The following is a 17,875-nucleotide window of genomic DNA, read 5'->3' as shown; positions in this document are numbered from 1 at the left end:
CGCGATTTTTAAATCTGTAGTAAATAGAGTTGCGTACAAAAATATTCGTTTTTAAATATTCGCATATTCGCCGAATACGAATATTCGGTAAATGTCTACTATTCGGCGAATACGAATATTCGTATTCGTTGCATCACTACTAAAAATATTTTACCTAGTAGGTATTAAAAGGACAAGTGAAATTTTAACCTACCAGATCTTTAAATAATGATCACCTGAATTTTCTATCTTGTGAAGAAAAAAATCAGAAAAAACAAAAATATAATCAGATCACTTTTGATTACTCAATAATTAATTATTGAAAGTGAATACCTACATTAAATGTTGAACATTTATCCATACAAATTATCTCGCAAGTTATAATGTTAAGCATTAAAATAAATATTAACGTATTAATCAAATAAGAGGTAAGAAAATATTTTTCATCTTTCAATCGTGAAATTGTTATTAATTAAGATTGTTTTATAAAATTATACGTAACGTAAACTATTGCAAAAAAATGTTACGCTGTTGCATAGTGCCATTCACTTTGACAGCTAGAAGTGCCGGAATGGTTTGTGATTGGTGGTGAATGTTCTGCACCGGATTACTATTGGCGTAGACGAGCAGAGTGCGGGGTAGCGCGGGGCTCGGCGCCATTACAGAGAATGGCCGGCGGAATGGTCGTTAGCGAATAGCTTTTATCTCTTTCTAATATAAGCCACGCAGGTAGGAATTAATGAGACGGAGAGGGTTCCGGCGCGTCACCCCGCTGAGTCACTGCGTCTCGCTCGCACCCACGTGACACGTTTCGCCGTCTCGTACACGGCGCGCGGCAGCGGTAACGTTCGCCACGACGGGGAATTCAGAGTCGTAGAGCCTCATACGCGGGTCATAAACGATCCGCGGCCATAGTAGAGGTGCACGCGCGAGAATCGATCCGAATCGCCGGCGATAAACGCATCTCCCGCGAGGCGATCGTCGCGCGCCGCGTCGCCGCCGAGCGATGAGTTCCAAGTTCATCATCGATAGCATGCTCCCCAAATACCACCAGCAATTCCACCACCAGAACTTATTCGCGGGTGCTGGGGCGTCTCCTATAGAGGCTTCACTTTCATCTTCTTTGTCGTCGTCGCTCTCGACGTCCCTGTCGTCGTCGTTATCTGGCGGCCTGGGGGCGGCAGCGCTGGGGGCCGGCTCACCAGGTGCCGGGAGCCCACAGCGCTCTTCCTCATCATCGTCAGCGTCGCCGGGAGCACCGGCGAGGATGTATCCATACGTTTCGCACCACCAGCAGTTCGGTGGATCGGTGCCGTTCCCAGCAGGCAGCGGCTTGTCTGCGGATGATAAGAGCTGTCGATATCCAACTGCGGTGGGCGGCGATCCGATGGTGAACTACGCGTTGGGCCAACACAATGGCGGGGCTGCAGTGTCCGCGGCTTCAGCGAGCATGGCTGCGGCTGCCCAGTTCTACCATCAGGCGGCAGCGAGCGCAGCTTCGGCGGCGTCAGCGGCTTCCGTAGACGCCATGGGTGCTGCTTGCTCTCAGCCATCGGCACAGCCCCTGCCCGATATACCACGCTATCCTTGGATGTCTATTACTGGTAAATAGTTTACTTCTTGATTGCATGTTTGTTTTAGATTGTCGTAGAAGAAATTCATCTGTAAAAGAAATGTTGTAATTGTTAGTGTGTGAAATTTATTTTATTTCCGATAGCTTATTGTTTGTGTTCTTTAACTTAGTTTTTATGCATTGTCTTTTGTTTTTATAATAATTAATGTTATAATATTATGTAGATAAATGTAGGAAACGATTTGAAGCATGTAATTTCTTGATTACCTACCTACTTATTTCAAATTGGATTTCATACAACGGAAACGTGCAACGTTATTTATAACAAGTAAAGATGTGATTCATGTTATGAATTCACATTTATCCTTGTATTACCTCAATACAAAAAAAAAATAACTTGTTATAGTGAATTCTGCTTAAACATAAATATTCGCTGGCATAAATTCGTTTAATAGATAAAACTGCATCGGTATGACCTATTAAGCCAATAATAATTGGATGTTACGTGTCATTAATTAGGTATCTATGAATAATCAATGGGTGAATATAAACAATATAATCTAATTAAAATTAAAAAGTTTACAATTGTCTTCACCTTGTCACAAAACAAGTCTTATTTGAATATTTAAATATCGGCTCTACATCATTGAGATAATATTAATATGGAGACGATACCGCCTACATCACTTATGTTCCACTCAACATACGTCATGTGGCGTAACTGCACTCAGTCGCTTGCTCGCTCATTGGCGCGAACGTCACGCTCATTTTTTATTTGTTTTAAAGTGAAACGCATCAAATATGCCTACGTGTGTGTTACGATATTGCACAAATAATACAAAGAATACGGAAAAGTGCAAAGGAATAACTTTTCATCAGTAAGTAACTAGATAATAATTTTTAAAACTTAGTTAGAGCAAAATTTTTGGCGGGCGACATTTTGTCATAGATTAAAAATTTAAGATATGACATTGGGCATGAAATAAGTGTTGTTAGTAATATTTGCTGGCGTATATTTTTATAGTATAAAATAATAATTTTACATATTTAGAAAAGCATAGACTGGTTGTTAATTGAAAAAAGGTGAAATCATGAAATATGAAAATCAATTACTCAATCACCAATTTTTTTTTGTTAATTGATTTTAATCAAGTTTTTAATTGATATTGTATAAGCTACTGACTTGAACGTATAATTGAATTATTATTTATTTATCTGTACTAATATTATAAAGAGGAAAACTTTGTTTGTTTGTTTGATTGTAATTAATAGGCTCATAAACTACTGGACCGATTTTGATGAAAGGAGAATGCCCATTTTTGGTACTGGTTTTTCTCATGCATCAAGACAACAATACTATTAAAAAAAATCTCGGCAATTTAGAGGCCTTCTTACCATCGGAAAATATATTTTGAACAGGGAATGTTTTGTAAAATCTAATAAGACATGTAATTGTTTAGATCCGTTATTATAGATTTAGTGTCCATTACCGGTTACCACGGTAACCAAGCGGTAACTTATTACATTTAATATGGTAAATAGCTAAATGTATTAATATCGATTATTGTTTTCATTGAATTACAAAAAAAATCAATTAACATAAATCACTCTTTAAGGTATTGTTTATACACTGTAGGTTGTTTTAACAAAGATAGTGAAGTAAAATAATATAAATATGTATATATAAAAAAAATATTATTATGACATAGCTTGGTAGGTAACCAGTTATTTCTTATTTGTTTCTTTCTTCGAATATGTAGTGAAAAAATTATTCAAACAACAACAACAACAACAACATGTAAACCGAATAAAAACTCAATTGGCATTTTTTAAGTATATATTTAGGTTTTCTTGAAATCCGTCCCGGAAGATTTCTGGTGCCTACCTACACTAGTCGATGAACAGATAGACTTTGTCTGAAAGCATAAGCTCTACGCATAGATTAAATATGTTAATCGAAAAATAACCTTTGGACGATAAAATGTTACCTAAATCACACATAAACCTAACTAAATCGGGGTTATTTAAGTTTTGAGGTTATTTCACATTTTTCTCAATATCTTGAAAACCCCTGTTTTTATCACAAAAAAATCAATTGGTAAAAATCTTTTGAATATCGAAGAACCCTCCAAAACCACTCTGGCATTGACGCAACACTGTACTGTGGTCCATACTTTCATGGGCATTCTCCTTTGGCACAGACAATCTTAAGACCCTGAGAAAGAACATAGGCTACTTTTTATTGCGAAATATGTGCCACGGGCGAAGCCGGGGCGGACCGCTAGTTCAGAGATAAGTAATTAATATTTTTTCTATTCAAGGTTTCCATGTCTGGGCCGTGAAGAAAGGGAAAAATTATTTTTTTTCTAAAAAAGGCTCAATTTGTAAGGAATAAAACTTCCCATAGCCCTGACTGAACCTAAAACACGAAAAAAAAAAAAAATTATTCCATATGACGTCACTATTTACATCATCCTATATTATATGCCAGATATTGTTAGCCCCGCGTAGTAAAGTCAGTTCATACCTAAAATAAATATTAAGTAAGTACAAAGAAAATTTCAAGTCAACGTGCATGTCAGGAGTGGCACCCAATAAAATAGACAGAATGAAACAAAGTGTCGCCTCTATAGCGGTGAGTCAGTGACATCGCATAATCTATGACTGTCTAGCCGTCATTCGCGCGCCCCGCGCCGCCGCGCTTGGCGCACAGATTTTGTTCGTGGTGTCTGCTCCATATTAATATTATCTCAATGCTCTACATAGTTTTTATCAAATCAATTTAAAAGAGATAATCGTGGAATTATTAACTGTAAATAAAACAGATTTATATTAAGAAAACAGTACAAAGATAATTAAGCCCATAAAAATCATGCTTTCAATATAATAATATCTATCTACCTACTACCTAGTACATAGTTACCTATAACTATTACAAAATGTAGCGCCGCCGCGCCGGCCGTAGCCGTCGGTGTAGGGTAGGTACATACTATATAATATATAGCACTAGGTACTAGATAATATATAAAATGTTATATTTTATGAGAAATTTAATATGTATCTACATATATAAATAATTATATAGGTATGGGAAAAATTAATATCTACACATAGATAGTAAAAATATAAATACACTCATTCATTAAATCAACAAATCACATCTTAAATAGGTAATTATTCTATATAATTAGGTACCTACATTAATAATTAATTGCCTGAATAAAAATTTTCAATAAACAAGGACATTGATGTACGGTTAATAAATTACCTATAGATAGTAAATCAATGGGGTATAATAATAGGTACCTATAGGTGTTTAATAAATAATTTAATGCTATAAAAATACCTAATATAATTCAATTGAATATTTAGAAATCACTGTAGGTACCTTCTAATAGTAGGTTTAGAACGGTAGTAAAAGTAGTAAAAGTAGCTATTGAAAAAAATGTAGAGTCGTAAAATAATAAAACCAATATAATGATCACCTCCATAATTCTATACCTAATATATAGTTACCTACAGTATTTGCTTATATATATATACATAATTACATAGTAGGTGTGTAAAAAAAACTAGAACATAAAGATATTTGATAGAAAAATCATCAAGCTACCTAAATACAAAAAAGGACAATAATATTTTGTATTTTAAAAACGTTAATAGTAACCTACTTTTCGCTTTCTATATGACCTAACAACCTAGCCACATGGCTATCAAGTCTAGCATCAAAGCAAACAAAACTAACCTAGGCCATGGCCCGTTAGATTTGCACTGCATGCGTTCACATGTGAGGTCCACTTTGTACTCAAAAACGGTACTCTATTAAAGTTTTACTGCTTGTACGCTTTGAATACAATGGTACAATTATTTTTTATTTGCGGTTTATTGCAATACTACCGTTCTTTCCTAAACTTTGTTTGGCTAGTTTACGACCGGCCAATTTAATAGCGGTTGATTATGATTATTTTTTATATTATTTAAACACTTGGGATATTGTCAAGTAATATCTAATTGAATAGAATAGTGCTTGTGTTAAAACACATAGGAAATTATAAGTAGGTAGGTAGGTACCTTAGTAGCAACAATAATTTGTTAATCTTTTAATCTCAATTTAATACTAATAATTTTTAGATGGGTAGGTATTTTTAATCAATCCAAGTAAATATATTAATTTCTTTAAAACAGCTGTAAACACAAATAAAACTAGATTTTCTTAGGATTACAAGATTTAATCAAATAACATATTTACCTATAGGAGGATATAACCTACCTAAGTAAAATAACAGGTAGGTACCTAAATATAATTAAAAATATGATTTAAAAAAGCGAACTTTTTGAACGGTCACAAATGTAAATATAAAACATTTGTGGGTTATATAAGTATAAAGACGCGTCTCGGCAAATAAATTCTCTTAAAATACCCGAACATATGCCGATAATAATGTTAGAATTGGCTCTAGAACTATATCAGATAAATTTATTCAGTTCAATAAATAACAATCCATTCTCATAATTATTCCACTAATGAATGTCACTTTGAAAATATACCAAAGTAGCTGTTGCGTATAACGAACATTAAAAAGATTTATCTCTTGAAGGGCGTTTACCCACGAGTCGATTAAAATTAACTTATATTTTTTTTATTCAAATTTGAATATTAAATTTGCTATCAGTATTAAATTCGTTATAACCACAATCGCTATAATATTGAATTATTATTGAAGAGGTAACCATACATTTAATTTTATAAGAGGATTTCGAGATATTTGACTCATGAAAGGAAAGTTGAAATTAGACTAACGATCTGTTGCATGATATAATTTTTAATCCGCATTAAATATAGTGTGAATATGATATTTTTTTCATCTCAAACGAGGAGTTCTTCCTGGCACATGTCCGCTATCAATAACATGTAAAGAACCCATAATCAAAGCGAATGTGCCATCGTAACGCGCTCATAGCTCACTAAAATTATACCAAATGGACTATAACCGACTTGTTTCTGTTTTAAAATGGTCTCTTCACGTGATTTGTTACTAATAGAAGGTTATAAGAATTATTGCGGCCGTCTCGGTGGATTCAAACACGAATTATGTGGATGTGCCCAATACTGCGTCAGCGGTTGTAGATGTTTGACTTACTATATTTTTTTTAAATAATATAATGGAATTTATTAATCATTTATATTATGATAGTGTCATACTTTTTATGATGTAATTTATATTTTATGTCCCCCCACACCGTGTTCTAAATAAAATAAGAGCTCTATGTGCCGATATATCATCAGGTACTTTGTAATTTTAAAATTATTTACTAATACATATTTTGGAAGACTTGTTATCGTTATATGACAGAAAAAAAAATTAATGTAATAATAAACAAAATATTTAATTTTAGTAGATACCTATAAATAAGAGAAGAGATAGGTAGTTCATAATTTGTTTTATTCAAATAGGTACCAGATACTTATAGGATTTTTTAATCATCAATGTGAGTCAATAGAAGCAACTAAATATGTATAAGTAGGTATTTATGTTGCATTCAAATAACATGCATTAATACATTTTAATTTCTCACAACTAATGCTTCACGTTGAATCTCTTCAACCAATAAGTACAAAAAGAATATTTCCCGCCAGAAGAGGTGATATACCGGTTACAAAGATGGGCCACTTGTAGGCGCGCATAGCGCATGCGCGGAGTAAACATGGCCGACGCCGCTGGCCAATCAGAACGCTTCACCGTGCTTCCCATGTGATAAGAATGCTTCATAATTTTATTGATTGCCAATTTCTAGTTGTTAGAATAAGTGCAATAATGATAAATTTACCTCATGTCAATAAATTAATTTACATCTTTGGCTTATTTGCTAAAGCAATTTCAAATATTTTAACATAGTTAGGTACATAACTAGGTACACAAGTAATAATTAATTTATAGATATTTATGTGCTTACAATTCCATTGCTTATGGATTAATAAATAAAATTGATCAATCTAAAAATTGAATGATATTTAAAGACTTCTAATTTCAAATGCTCTACAATAAATATTAAGCTTATATAATTTCATATTATTTAACGAGGAGTTAACCTATAGGTACATATATACAATAATATATCTAATTATCGTATACTTATTCTTAAACTAATCAATAATTTTTATCAAATAGTGATAGTTAGATAGATAGAAGTAGTGTAAAAAATCCATGTGCCAAGACTGATATGTAGAGCTTATCTGATTTGTATGGCACTTAAAAAAATTAAATTTTAAACGGTTTTCAACGCGCTTATCTCTTGAGAATTGTGACTTTCAAGTACCTACCTATCTGAATATCGGTTGACATTTAAAATTACATCGATGTTTTATGTTAGTACTTTTGGTTACCGATTGTGTAATCAATAAATTTTATGTTTCCGATTGGCATAATTCGGTTAATTTTAGTGCCTTACAAAACCGGAGTTGTTACTTTAATGCGAATTAAGGTACTTTAATCGTCCTGTAAAAGTTGGTGTCGCAGTACTTTTGATAATTAAATTATATTTGCAGCAAACCTTAACGTGTTAATCTAAATTATTGCAATCTAAATTATTTAAAAAATCCTAAAATCAATCTTGACGAACATGCTACATGATGTCTATATTCGTTAATTATAAACGTACTTAGGTATATCCCAGTAAAAAAGAAAACCCAATTCAAACTGCGACGATCACAAAATAATATTGAAAACCAAACCAATCTTAGGTAATTATAACTGCAAGTCACGATTAAACATAATATATCGACTCTTTTCAAATGTCTACCTACCTAAATCATGGTCTGATGCATCATGCAATGTTTTATATAGTAAACAAAATTCTTTTGTTCAGTGTATTGTATTATAAATTGTATTTGTTTACTCTGAACGAGCGCTAATAATTAAAAAGAATCTCGCATCACTTTAAACTTTTTGAAATTTTGTGCTCTATTGCGTCGTTACTCGTATGAAACACGCAACACGCGCTTACTCTGCGAAACGGTTAAATGAGCTATGAATAAACTGAAATCGATAAATTATTTTTATTAATTCCAATAACATCTACTACTCCGCCGCTGTTACAATATAAAAACTTACTGAAAACTAAAAAAGGACCAGTAAAGCGCATATAACAGTCGGGAAAAAAAGGTTTATAACCGAGCGATATCATAATTGTAAACAATAAAACATGCAGTATCGGTGGAAAATCTCTAAAAAGATGAAATTGTATGACTTTATAATTGTCTTGATTATGCTGGCATTGTTAACCATAAACCGAGCAAAAAGTTTTTCGCTCGTAACATGTAAGCATATCTCATACTAACAACAAAGCGTTTAATTTGTTTATTTTATATTTTATCTAACGTACCTACTCATAGAATTCATTTATTGGCTTGCATGATGTTATGATTATCTATACCTACTACTATAGAAAGTATTACAAAAACTGCACTTTATTTACTTAATTATTAAATGTCCAACAGCATGCACTTACATATAAATTTTTATTGTCTAATTAATTTCATTAATTTACCTACCTGTGTTATTTAATTCTAAATTTTTATTCGTGTGAAGTAAACAATGTTTTTATTTTCATTTTTTTATGTTCTTCAATTTTGTTATGCATGTATTTTTGCCGAAACAAAGAACTTTCTTTACGATTGATAATAGATTTTCCATTTCCAGATTGGATGAGCCCCTTCGACCGCGTGGTCTGCGGTGAGTTCAATGGTATTTATCGTTTCACATTTATTTTCTTTTAATTTTAAGATTATTTATTAGATATAGTCCGTATACACGAGATGATGCAATTGTTTGCCCTTTGTGCAATTTTTCGCTCGTGTCTTAAGACTTTGCTACCTTCTGTAATATTTATTTGCAATTATTAATTTGACATGCTTTGTCGAATTATTAAAATAACCTACTGTGTTTTTTTGTGTGAAAACTGCTAAAAATTGGCTTCGATTGCAGCATCAATTTTGGTTAACTTTAGGTAATCAAATTTTTGATTGAACAACAAATGTTTTGTTTGCGGTTTCTTTTAATTCATACTGGCGATTAGCCAGGAATTAGTCAAAACTAAATAGATACCTATGTGATTAAGAAACGCATTTGTAGATAATATTAGCTGTTCTGTAAATTATAAAAAACTTACAATAGTAACTTTTTTAACGTTAGTTTTTTGCAAAAGAAAGGGTTCTTTATTATCGCTTTGAAAACTTTCACCTTAAACAAAAGATTATTCTCTGCAATTCTTAACAAAGGATCAACTATTAAGGTAGCTTATACATAAAATTTATTTTGTACATACCTATAATAACTAGGTATTAATTAAAATACCTACAGGTAATAAATCCCAAAATCTCCTGAAAAAACCGCGAACCTACAAAAAAAACTGATAAAATTCGAATTCATTCAGTCATTCTACCATAGGAAATTTCGTTTGCGACATTTATTCATCTCCATTTAAAATATGGATGTATTAATTTGAATAATCACACCAAAAAACTTTTTTAACGTTTTTTAAACGTTGAAGACCAATAAGTATAGCGTTCATAAATGCAATAGCTATTGTCAGTATCTGTAGGATTCTTCTGCACAAGAGATTCCCACTACCTACAGTAACTTTCGCCAATTTGTCCAACAAAAATAAACAAAGACTTACGGCAATAGGGTTGCACAATTTCTCTTTTTTCTTAAAAATAGCAACGCTTTGTGCTTCCAGTGTTTACAAATAAGGTATAAGTCAAAGGGTTTTAAATCACGGTGTCGAAAGCTTTTAAAACAAGCTTAGAACAGGGGCTATTGTTTTGTTGGCACGCTCGCAAATTGCTTTATTACTCAAAGCTTTGCGGCCGTTCCGCGAAAGTCGATATGCCCAAAATTGCAGACAAAACATTATTTGTTATCATATAAAAGTTGCCGAATCCAAGTGCAAGGGCAACGTATACGCATTTGTAAACGCACTCACAGTGCCAGTATTTGCATTTCACGTACGGTTTCACAATAAAACTGTCTCTCGCGGAACATTTATTTGTTATGAAATGCCGCGAGTATGGCTCACAATGTTCCTTTATCTTCAATATATTACAATAATCGGGCAAACACAACAGATTACACTCTACAAGTTTATAAAAGTTGTTTTATGATGCTATAACAATTAAGAGCTAATCACTGTCAATCGTAACTCGACTGTTATAAGCCGCTAGAGCTGTGAAAAAAGTGTGCCTGCGAACAATAACATCTCAGAATTGACCATAAAGTGACGACCTTGCGGCAATAAAAATTTAACGAGGCAAGCCTGTGGCGTAGCGTAGTATAAACACTGCCAGATTTGTGAACGTGATCGTCATAGAAACAGCTGGTTCGACATGTGGCCGACGACTCCGCGTCGGCGACAGTTTTGCGCTTGTATCATAAAAATTTTAAAGGCTTATAAAGAAACCGTAATGTGTGATTTATTCGTTTATATACAGTCGAATACATTAAGAAAACTGTGCCATTTTATTATTTTATTGTCCACTTAACGAACGTAAATGTCGAATTCAATATAATTTAAGAACACAGCAGCTTTCACATCTTTGTTTAGTTTACGTGTAATCTATTTCTCTCGCTCTTATTTTTTTCACTGGGTAAGTAGAGCGGTCTGTGATAAAAAATGCGATATCGTGGCCGTGAAACATAGATAATGTATTTTGTTTAATTCAGAGGTCTTCGCTCTAGCAACATTCCAAATGTCAATGTCACTTACGACGTGTCTTACGTGCTGTGCGACTACACTCGGTTTCATTTGATGTAATCTTCAAACGCTTGTCGTTCAAGGCTATAGTTGTTGTTGCTATTACACGAATTACGCAACCCACTATTTTTAGCTATGTTAAAAATGCAATACCTAAGGTTGTCGACCTGTATGAATTCATATGATATGCAGTGCGTGAATGTTTCACAGATTAAACAAATAAAGTACTTAGGTATATATGGGTAGGTCATAGCCGGTGGCCGTTGCCAATACCAATAACTTCTGTTATTTTATATTTTAAAGACATAGATTATTTTATTAGACATCTAATTTTTTAAGGTAGATAGGTATATTAGATACTTTATTACCTACTCAGCAGCGAAAAACCCAAAATGAATCATAACTTTAATATATTGTTTTTCTCCCATTTATTAATTTTCACAGATAACGATTTTCGTTACTTTGAACACTCTTTGTAGTCCTAAATAAATTTTGCCTTCATCCATTGCGTTAACAATTTCTGAGCAGACAGAATGTATTTTGCCGTCTGATTATTTCGTGATGATTTACTAAATTCTTATCTGAATAGGCACTTCACGCTGCAATTGTGTGCTACAAATAATAATAATGGTAAATTTATTACAAATAGATATATTACTTAATGTTTTGACAGTTCAATGAAGTTTAGGGAAAGGGTCAAAGTTGATAATCTTATCTTACAAATAATTTCTGTTTGTTATTTATGGTTTTCGGCTGATTCAAATATTACATTTAGCTACATTGTTTGAATAAACTTTGCAGATTTAAATGTTAATAATAGAATGCTATATATAATATACTTACACCTTTCATCTCGGCCGAGTCTTAAAGAAATTTAGCAGAAAACTACATGATAATAATACTACTAGGTAGATACCTACGACAAAACCTTGATATTCATAGGGCTATTAAAAATGTCTCGTTGAATGTTGGGGTCAGTAATACGCATTTGTATCCTTGAGTGAGAACTTTAATTTTTAATACAATTTCCTTTTAAAGCCTTATTAACTGACAAAAATTATTACCCGCATTATATACATACCTACTTAATTAAAAAAAATAAAGATTAAATTACGAACATACCTTGCAATACTTTTAATTAAATTTTTCTCTATAAATTGCCAATAAATATTAACGCAGTTCGTTTGATCATTTATTTATGAATCGGTTGGTATCCACGTTCCTTCGAAACTATTTAAAACACTTTGAGTGAATCCATATAAATCTATAATGTTTGTTTATACGTGCGCGCACGCATGTATCGTTATCTTTTCAGACTATATTTATTATTAAAAATTTTCATTTCCAACGAAAACTGTGTGGCAATAGTAAACACTATAATAACTTACAAAATTGAATAAGAAAGAAATAGTGTTAATGGTGTTTTAAAGAGGTTAATTAAATCGTTTGAAACGGATGTTAGATATTATTTAAATAAGATAGAGATAGACTTTTAATTTCACGTATTTTTTTTTAAGTTGAAAGTTGATAATGCAGTTTTAGCAGTTTTTAGTAATTAACTCAATACTGATAAAAATGAACGGTAGGTATTGATTTTCGATAAGAGGTTGCTATGCCGATATAATATGTCTGTATTAAATTATTAATTCCAAACTTAACCAAAGTCTGTATGAAATGCAAAGTTGGCGATGACGTTTTTGCAATTTTAATTCATATCCTGTTGACATAAAGGCTTAATTTTATAACCTTAGAGCAACGTGAACTATAGTTTAAATATTCACTTAATACGTTTTTCACTCGGAGCACGTTGCGACGGATGCATTCAACAGGAGTCGCATGTACCGGCACATGTGTTTATTTCATGCTTTTTATTATTTTACCGCGTATTTTAAAGATGATTTGATTATCTTGTTCGATGGTTGCGCATAAACGTTAGCAAGGCTATTTATGTAAATCAATTACGTACACACCCTCTATTAAAGCGTTTTTATGTAAACACATTTATGTAACAAATCGTCGAGTATTTTTAGGGAAAACACATTTTTGTTGTAATATTGTGTGTTGACTGCTTTATTTAACATTATGTAGACTACCCTTATTAACAGTTAATTATGTTATGACAAATTAAAAACAGTCTAGTTAAACAGTTTACCTAGCCAAATATTTTACAATACAGCTACTGTACTCAAAGTTTATGTTTAAAAGGCTAAGCAACTAAATAACTTGCACAATATTAATATTCATGGTTCATTTCAATATTATAATAGAGTCTATTTCCATTCTATAGAATCAACTCATTTGTTTCTTACCCATAAATTTAAAGCAGTAATTGTAAAATGTATTAATATGTTTAACGTCATTTGTAACCGCGATGGGAATTTACATATTATTATTTCGATTGTTTGTTTTAATTCTTGGTAAAAATAAATACGAAGATATTACAAGAAAAAAAAGTAAAGATCGTGACTAGAATATCGAAACAAAAATGTTCTTATACAATAAATAGTAATTTTCTTGGCGTGTAGCATTCTGGAAATTACGAGATTGTCTGTTTTATTAATTAATATTAAGTTAAACCTTTATAAATTATTGAACAAGTATTATAATTTGAATATTAAATATCATATTTTCATACAACTTTGTGTATGCAAAACGTTTCTCATACAGAACGCTTTGAAGTCAGAGAACTGATTCAACAACTGTATGGATGTATAGAGGCATTGTTCAATAGTACGTCGAACTTCCAAGGCAAGAGCTTAACTCGCTACGCCATGCCAAATACTTTATGTTAATTCTGATACTGCAGTAACGTCTGCCAGTTTGAATTTATTTTATTCGTCTGCTTTCAGTCGATATCGTTATACTAATGTACTGTATTTCAGACAATTTATTAAGCCAATCCAAACGGTACGTTACATTAAGTATATGAAAGTCTTAAATTTATTTGCTTGTCGTTCAAGCTTTAGCAGAAGCTGTTAGTTTAGGATTCCGCACGAACTCGGGGTCACATGTTTGTGTTCACAGTGTAAATAGAACTCTAGCCTAAGTCTACATGGGGAAAGGCCTGGACGCAACGATAACAAGCTCTTAGTGACGTGGAGCTGTCGCTCTTACACTCGTACAGGCGCTTACAGATATCTACTACTATCTGCAACAAACGCAATTTATATCTCCATTAGCATTGTTTATTTTCAGATCGTATAAAACGTAGAGTGCTTAGTAACAACATTCACAAGATTAAAGGTATATGCTCGTTAAAAGTATCCAGCTAAGTTGATCCAACGTAGTGCTAATAAATGGAATACGCTTTGTACGAGTGACGGATCAATAGAAAGTGGTTGTTGATGTTAGTTTACAGCGCGCTCAGCGTTTCCTCGGAGTTTGCATAACTCGAGGGTAGTCTCTATAAAAACAAATTGGCTGGCCGCTGACCAGAGGCGAGCTTTACACACGTACGAGGAAACCGTGCGACATTCTTGAAGGTGATTTACTGGCATTTCATGTAACTCACTACAAACTATAAAGAAAATAACATAAAACTGAGTTATTTTAATATTATATGACTCAATTTCATATTTCAGTCGTGCTCGGAATTCTGAGAATTCGTAAGCTAAAGGCAGTTTGTTGGATTCAACTTTCAAGCCTTCGCTTTATATCATCCGTATAAAATATTTATGCAGGCTGTACATAAAGGAGATTAATGCGGCTACCATTATCTATACCCATCGGCTACTTTTAAAAGAAAAAAAATATAAGTTCATCCGCTCGAGATCCCGAAGTATATAAACAAGTTCGAACTTCGAAGGCGCCAATCAAGCACGACACAATAAAACAACACGGAGCCGAAGTTATAAATAACGAGATAAAGGAATGGAATTACATTACAGGCTGGAGGCTCTATGCGGCTCATGCGCATTAATCTCTGAGATACAATCGTGCGGCGGTAAATCTGATACTATCTTGATATACAAGTGGACGTTTTCACCTTCAGACAACGTTCGCGGGAAACTAGTCGTTTTACTTGTATACTGTCTGTACTTTATTGCTTGTACACTTTATCTGGATTTGATTAACGTTTCTTTATGTATTTTGTTATGCGTAATATAATATATTCACTTTCACTATTACAAACGCTAGGATGATATACTTACGCTTTGTTTTATATTGCTATTTCGCGATGTGCTGAAGGATCTATTTCAACAACAACAATAAATTCGTTTGCTTATATTTTGCGCTATTTTACGTGCTCTTCATGAAATTATTAGATAAAAAGTAGAATATATACATTAAATATAATACGCTGTCTTAGCTTATTATTTTTCCTTTTAAGGTTTCGTTGAATATGAAAAGGATTTGATCATAAAACCTGTGTAGACAAAATTAAACAATAAAATTATTTTAATTAATCGCCCCGCAAGTAATTTCACTTAAATTAACAACAACTTAAATGGCTAATATATTGGCACTATCACACATATAATGTAAAAAATCTTTGTTAAAATTACAATAATGTGTGTGGTTTCGTCCAATTAAGGCGACGTTAAAGTAATTTTGTTCCCACTAATATGTAATTAAATCGTTATTTTATTGGCTTAATTGTACGTAGCGAGTATTTTTGACGCGTTCTCCTTTTGAGGTCGGCCGTCGCCTACTGACTCACAAACTTATTTCGATTTTTCCCTTTCAATAATGAACGCAAGTTAATGGCTTTATCTAAAAGAGCACATTATCATTCCGGTCCTGTCGCAGCGCAGTCTCCGTGAATTATGATTTTAATCTAGACTTTGCTCGTATCGCATAGATTTTATGGAAATTAACCGTAAGGAATTATAATCGAGAATTCTTAATTAGTGCGCCGGTTTAACCACCCATGGAGAATTAAAACCATTTTAGGTTATTTATTATTTTGTACTTTCACGCTGCATCCAATTCTTGTTTGACATCAATGAAGCCCACGCTATAAAGTCCAATGACCAATGTCATACGTTGAAATAGATAGCCTCGGAACAGTATAAAAAATTGAGTACATATTAACTAGTTTATATCGTACGCCAAAACTGTATATACTAGGTATATGCATTTGTAATTAAGCCTCTCATAATAAGTAGCTTTAAATCGCCACGATTTTATTATTATTCAAGTCGACGTTTCACATTCATTAATTCCCATTAGCCTTACCTATAACTCAACGAAAACGTGATATAGAAATGAATAAAGATATATATCAAATTTCAAAACTAATTCAGAAGGCAGGCCGCAGCCCACGTAGCTCTACCGACAAAGAAATAATTAAAACGGCATACCTACTACGCTTAGCATTTAATTCCTGCAACTAAACAAGATTGTACATACAACTTCTCAGTACTCGCCGACTGAAAATAACACATAAATATTTACATCATTTATGCTATTTGATATCTCGAGCGATTCAATTTAGAGAAATGTTCGAAACTATGTGTTTATTTAGCCATTCAATGGAAGCATCAAGCGACAGATCTAAATTTGTAGTTTGGTGTTACCCGTGCATTTGATATAATTTGATATAGCCCTTAGAATTCAAGCGGTGTAGTGTATGCATGTTGGAGGGTAGCGCAGGCAACGGGGCAGCTAGGGGAGAAGGGACACAGGGTGCGCCTGACATTGAAGTAGTGCCAATAACAGAGGTATAAATAGCGGGGGCCGGCGCTACGTAGGGCGTTACATTTGTACGAGATCGGAATATTTTGTTAGTACGCTCGCTATCTCTAAACAACGGATTACAATGCGGGAAGGCTCGTCGCAAGATCTGTATGCTTGATCAATTGTTAGCTTTATATGAATCGATCGCGCATCAATATCAGCTTTTATAATAAAATACAAATAATGTTTGAAACTTCATATAAATATTTAGATAATGTTCATTTTTATTTCTGCACTAGCTGTTGCCCGCAGCTTCGCTTGCGTGGAAAAGATAAATTTTTATGATATAAGTTTACCCCCTATTTTACCCCTTTAGGGATGAATTTTCTAAAATCCTTTCTTAGGGTACGCCTACGTTATGACATCTACCTGCGTGCCAAATTTCAGCCCGATACGTCCAGTGGTTTGGGCTATGGTAGATCACTATATCAGTCACATTTGAGTTTTAAATACCTATTATATAGATTTAATTTATCGTTTGTAGCCGTCGATTTTTAAATAATTATCTACCTATTATAATTGGGATACATATTAACAATATTTAAATATACTATATAGATAATTACATTAAGGCACAATGCTATATAAATCGAATCATTAAAGGTTATGTCCCCATTCAACGTACGGTTATTCTCGGATAAAAGGTGAGATCACGATTTACGATCTTTTAGCCATATGCCCTGACTACGTAAGATGTTTTTATTTACGCGTCTTAAATATGCGTAATTCAGTTATTTAAAACTTCTATCGACGAATTTAGAACGCTTTTGTTTGATTTAGGTAGGTACGTAATGTAATTAATAAGACGTATCTACTATCTACCTATTATAGGTATAGTTTAGAAAGCATAGCTATAATTTGAATTCCAAAGATTTAGACAATACTCTTGCT

General features: G+C 32.9%; 1 protein-coding gene across 4 annotated transcripts in view; it reads left to right on the top strand.

Annotated features, from left to right (window-relative positions):
* The first annotated feature begins 851 nt into the window (after positions 1–851).
* LOC123694887 (homeobox protein abdominal-A homolog) overlaps positions 852–17,875 on the top strand; it is a 34,564-nt gene continuing 17,540 nt past the window's right edge. Inside the window, exons 1-2 of one of the 4 annotated variants that reach the window (XM_045640495.1) lie at positions 852–1,583; positions 9,253–9,285. In XM_045640495.1, the coding sequence (XP_045496451.1) occupies positions 986–1,583; positions 9,253–9,285 (631 nt within the window). In that variant the 5' untranslated portion in view covers positions 852–985. Of the gene's footprint in view, positions 1,584–9,237; positions 9,298–17,875 lie in introns of all 4 variants that reach the window. The other 3 variants (XM_045640494.1, XM_045640493.1, XM_045640492.1) reach the window with 3 other exon arrangements.

This window comes from Colias croceus, chromosome 10, assembly GCF_905220415.1.
Source record: "Colias croceus chromosome 10, ilColCroc2.1".
NCBI lineage: Eukaryota > Metazoa > Arthropoda > Insecta > Lepidoptera > Pieridae > Colias > Colias croceus.
Note: the sequence above shows the minus strand (reverse complement) of the source record. Positions and strands in the feature narration are given on the sequence as shown.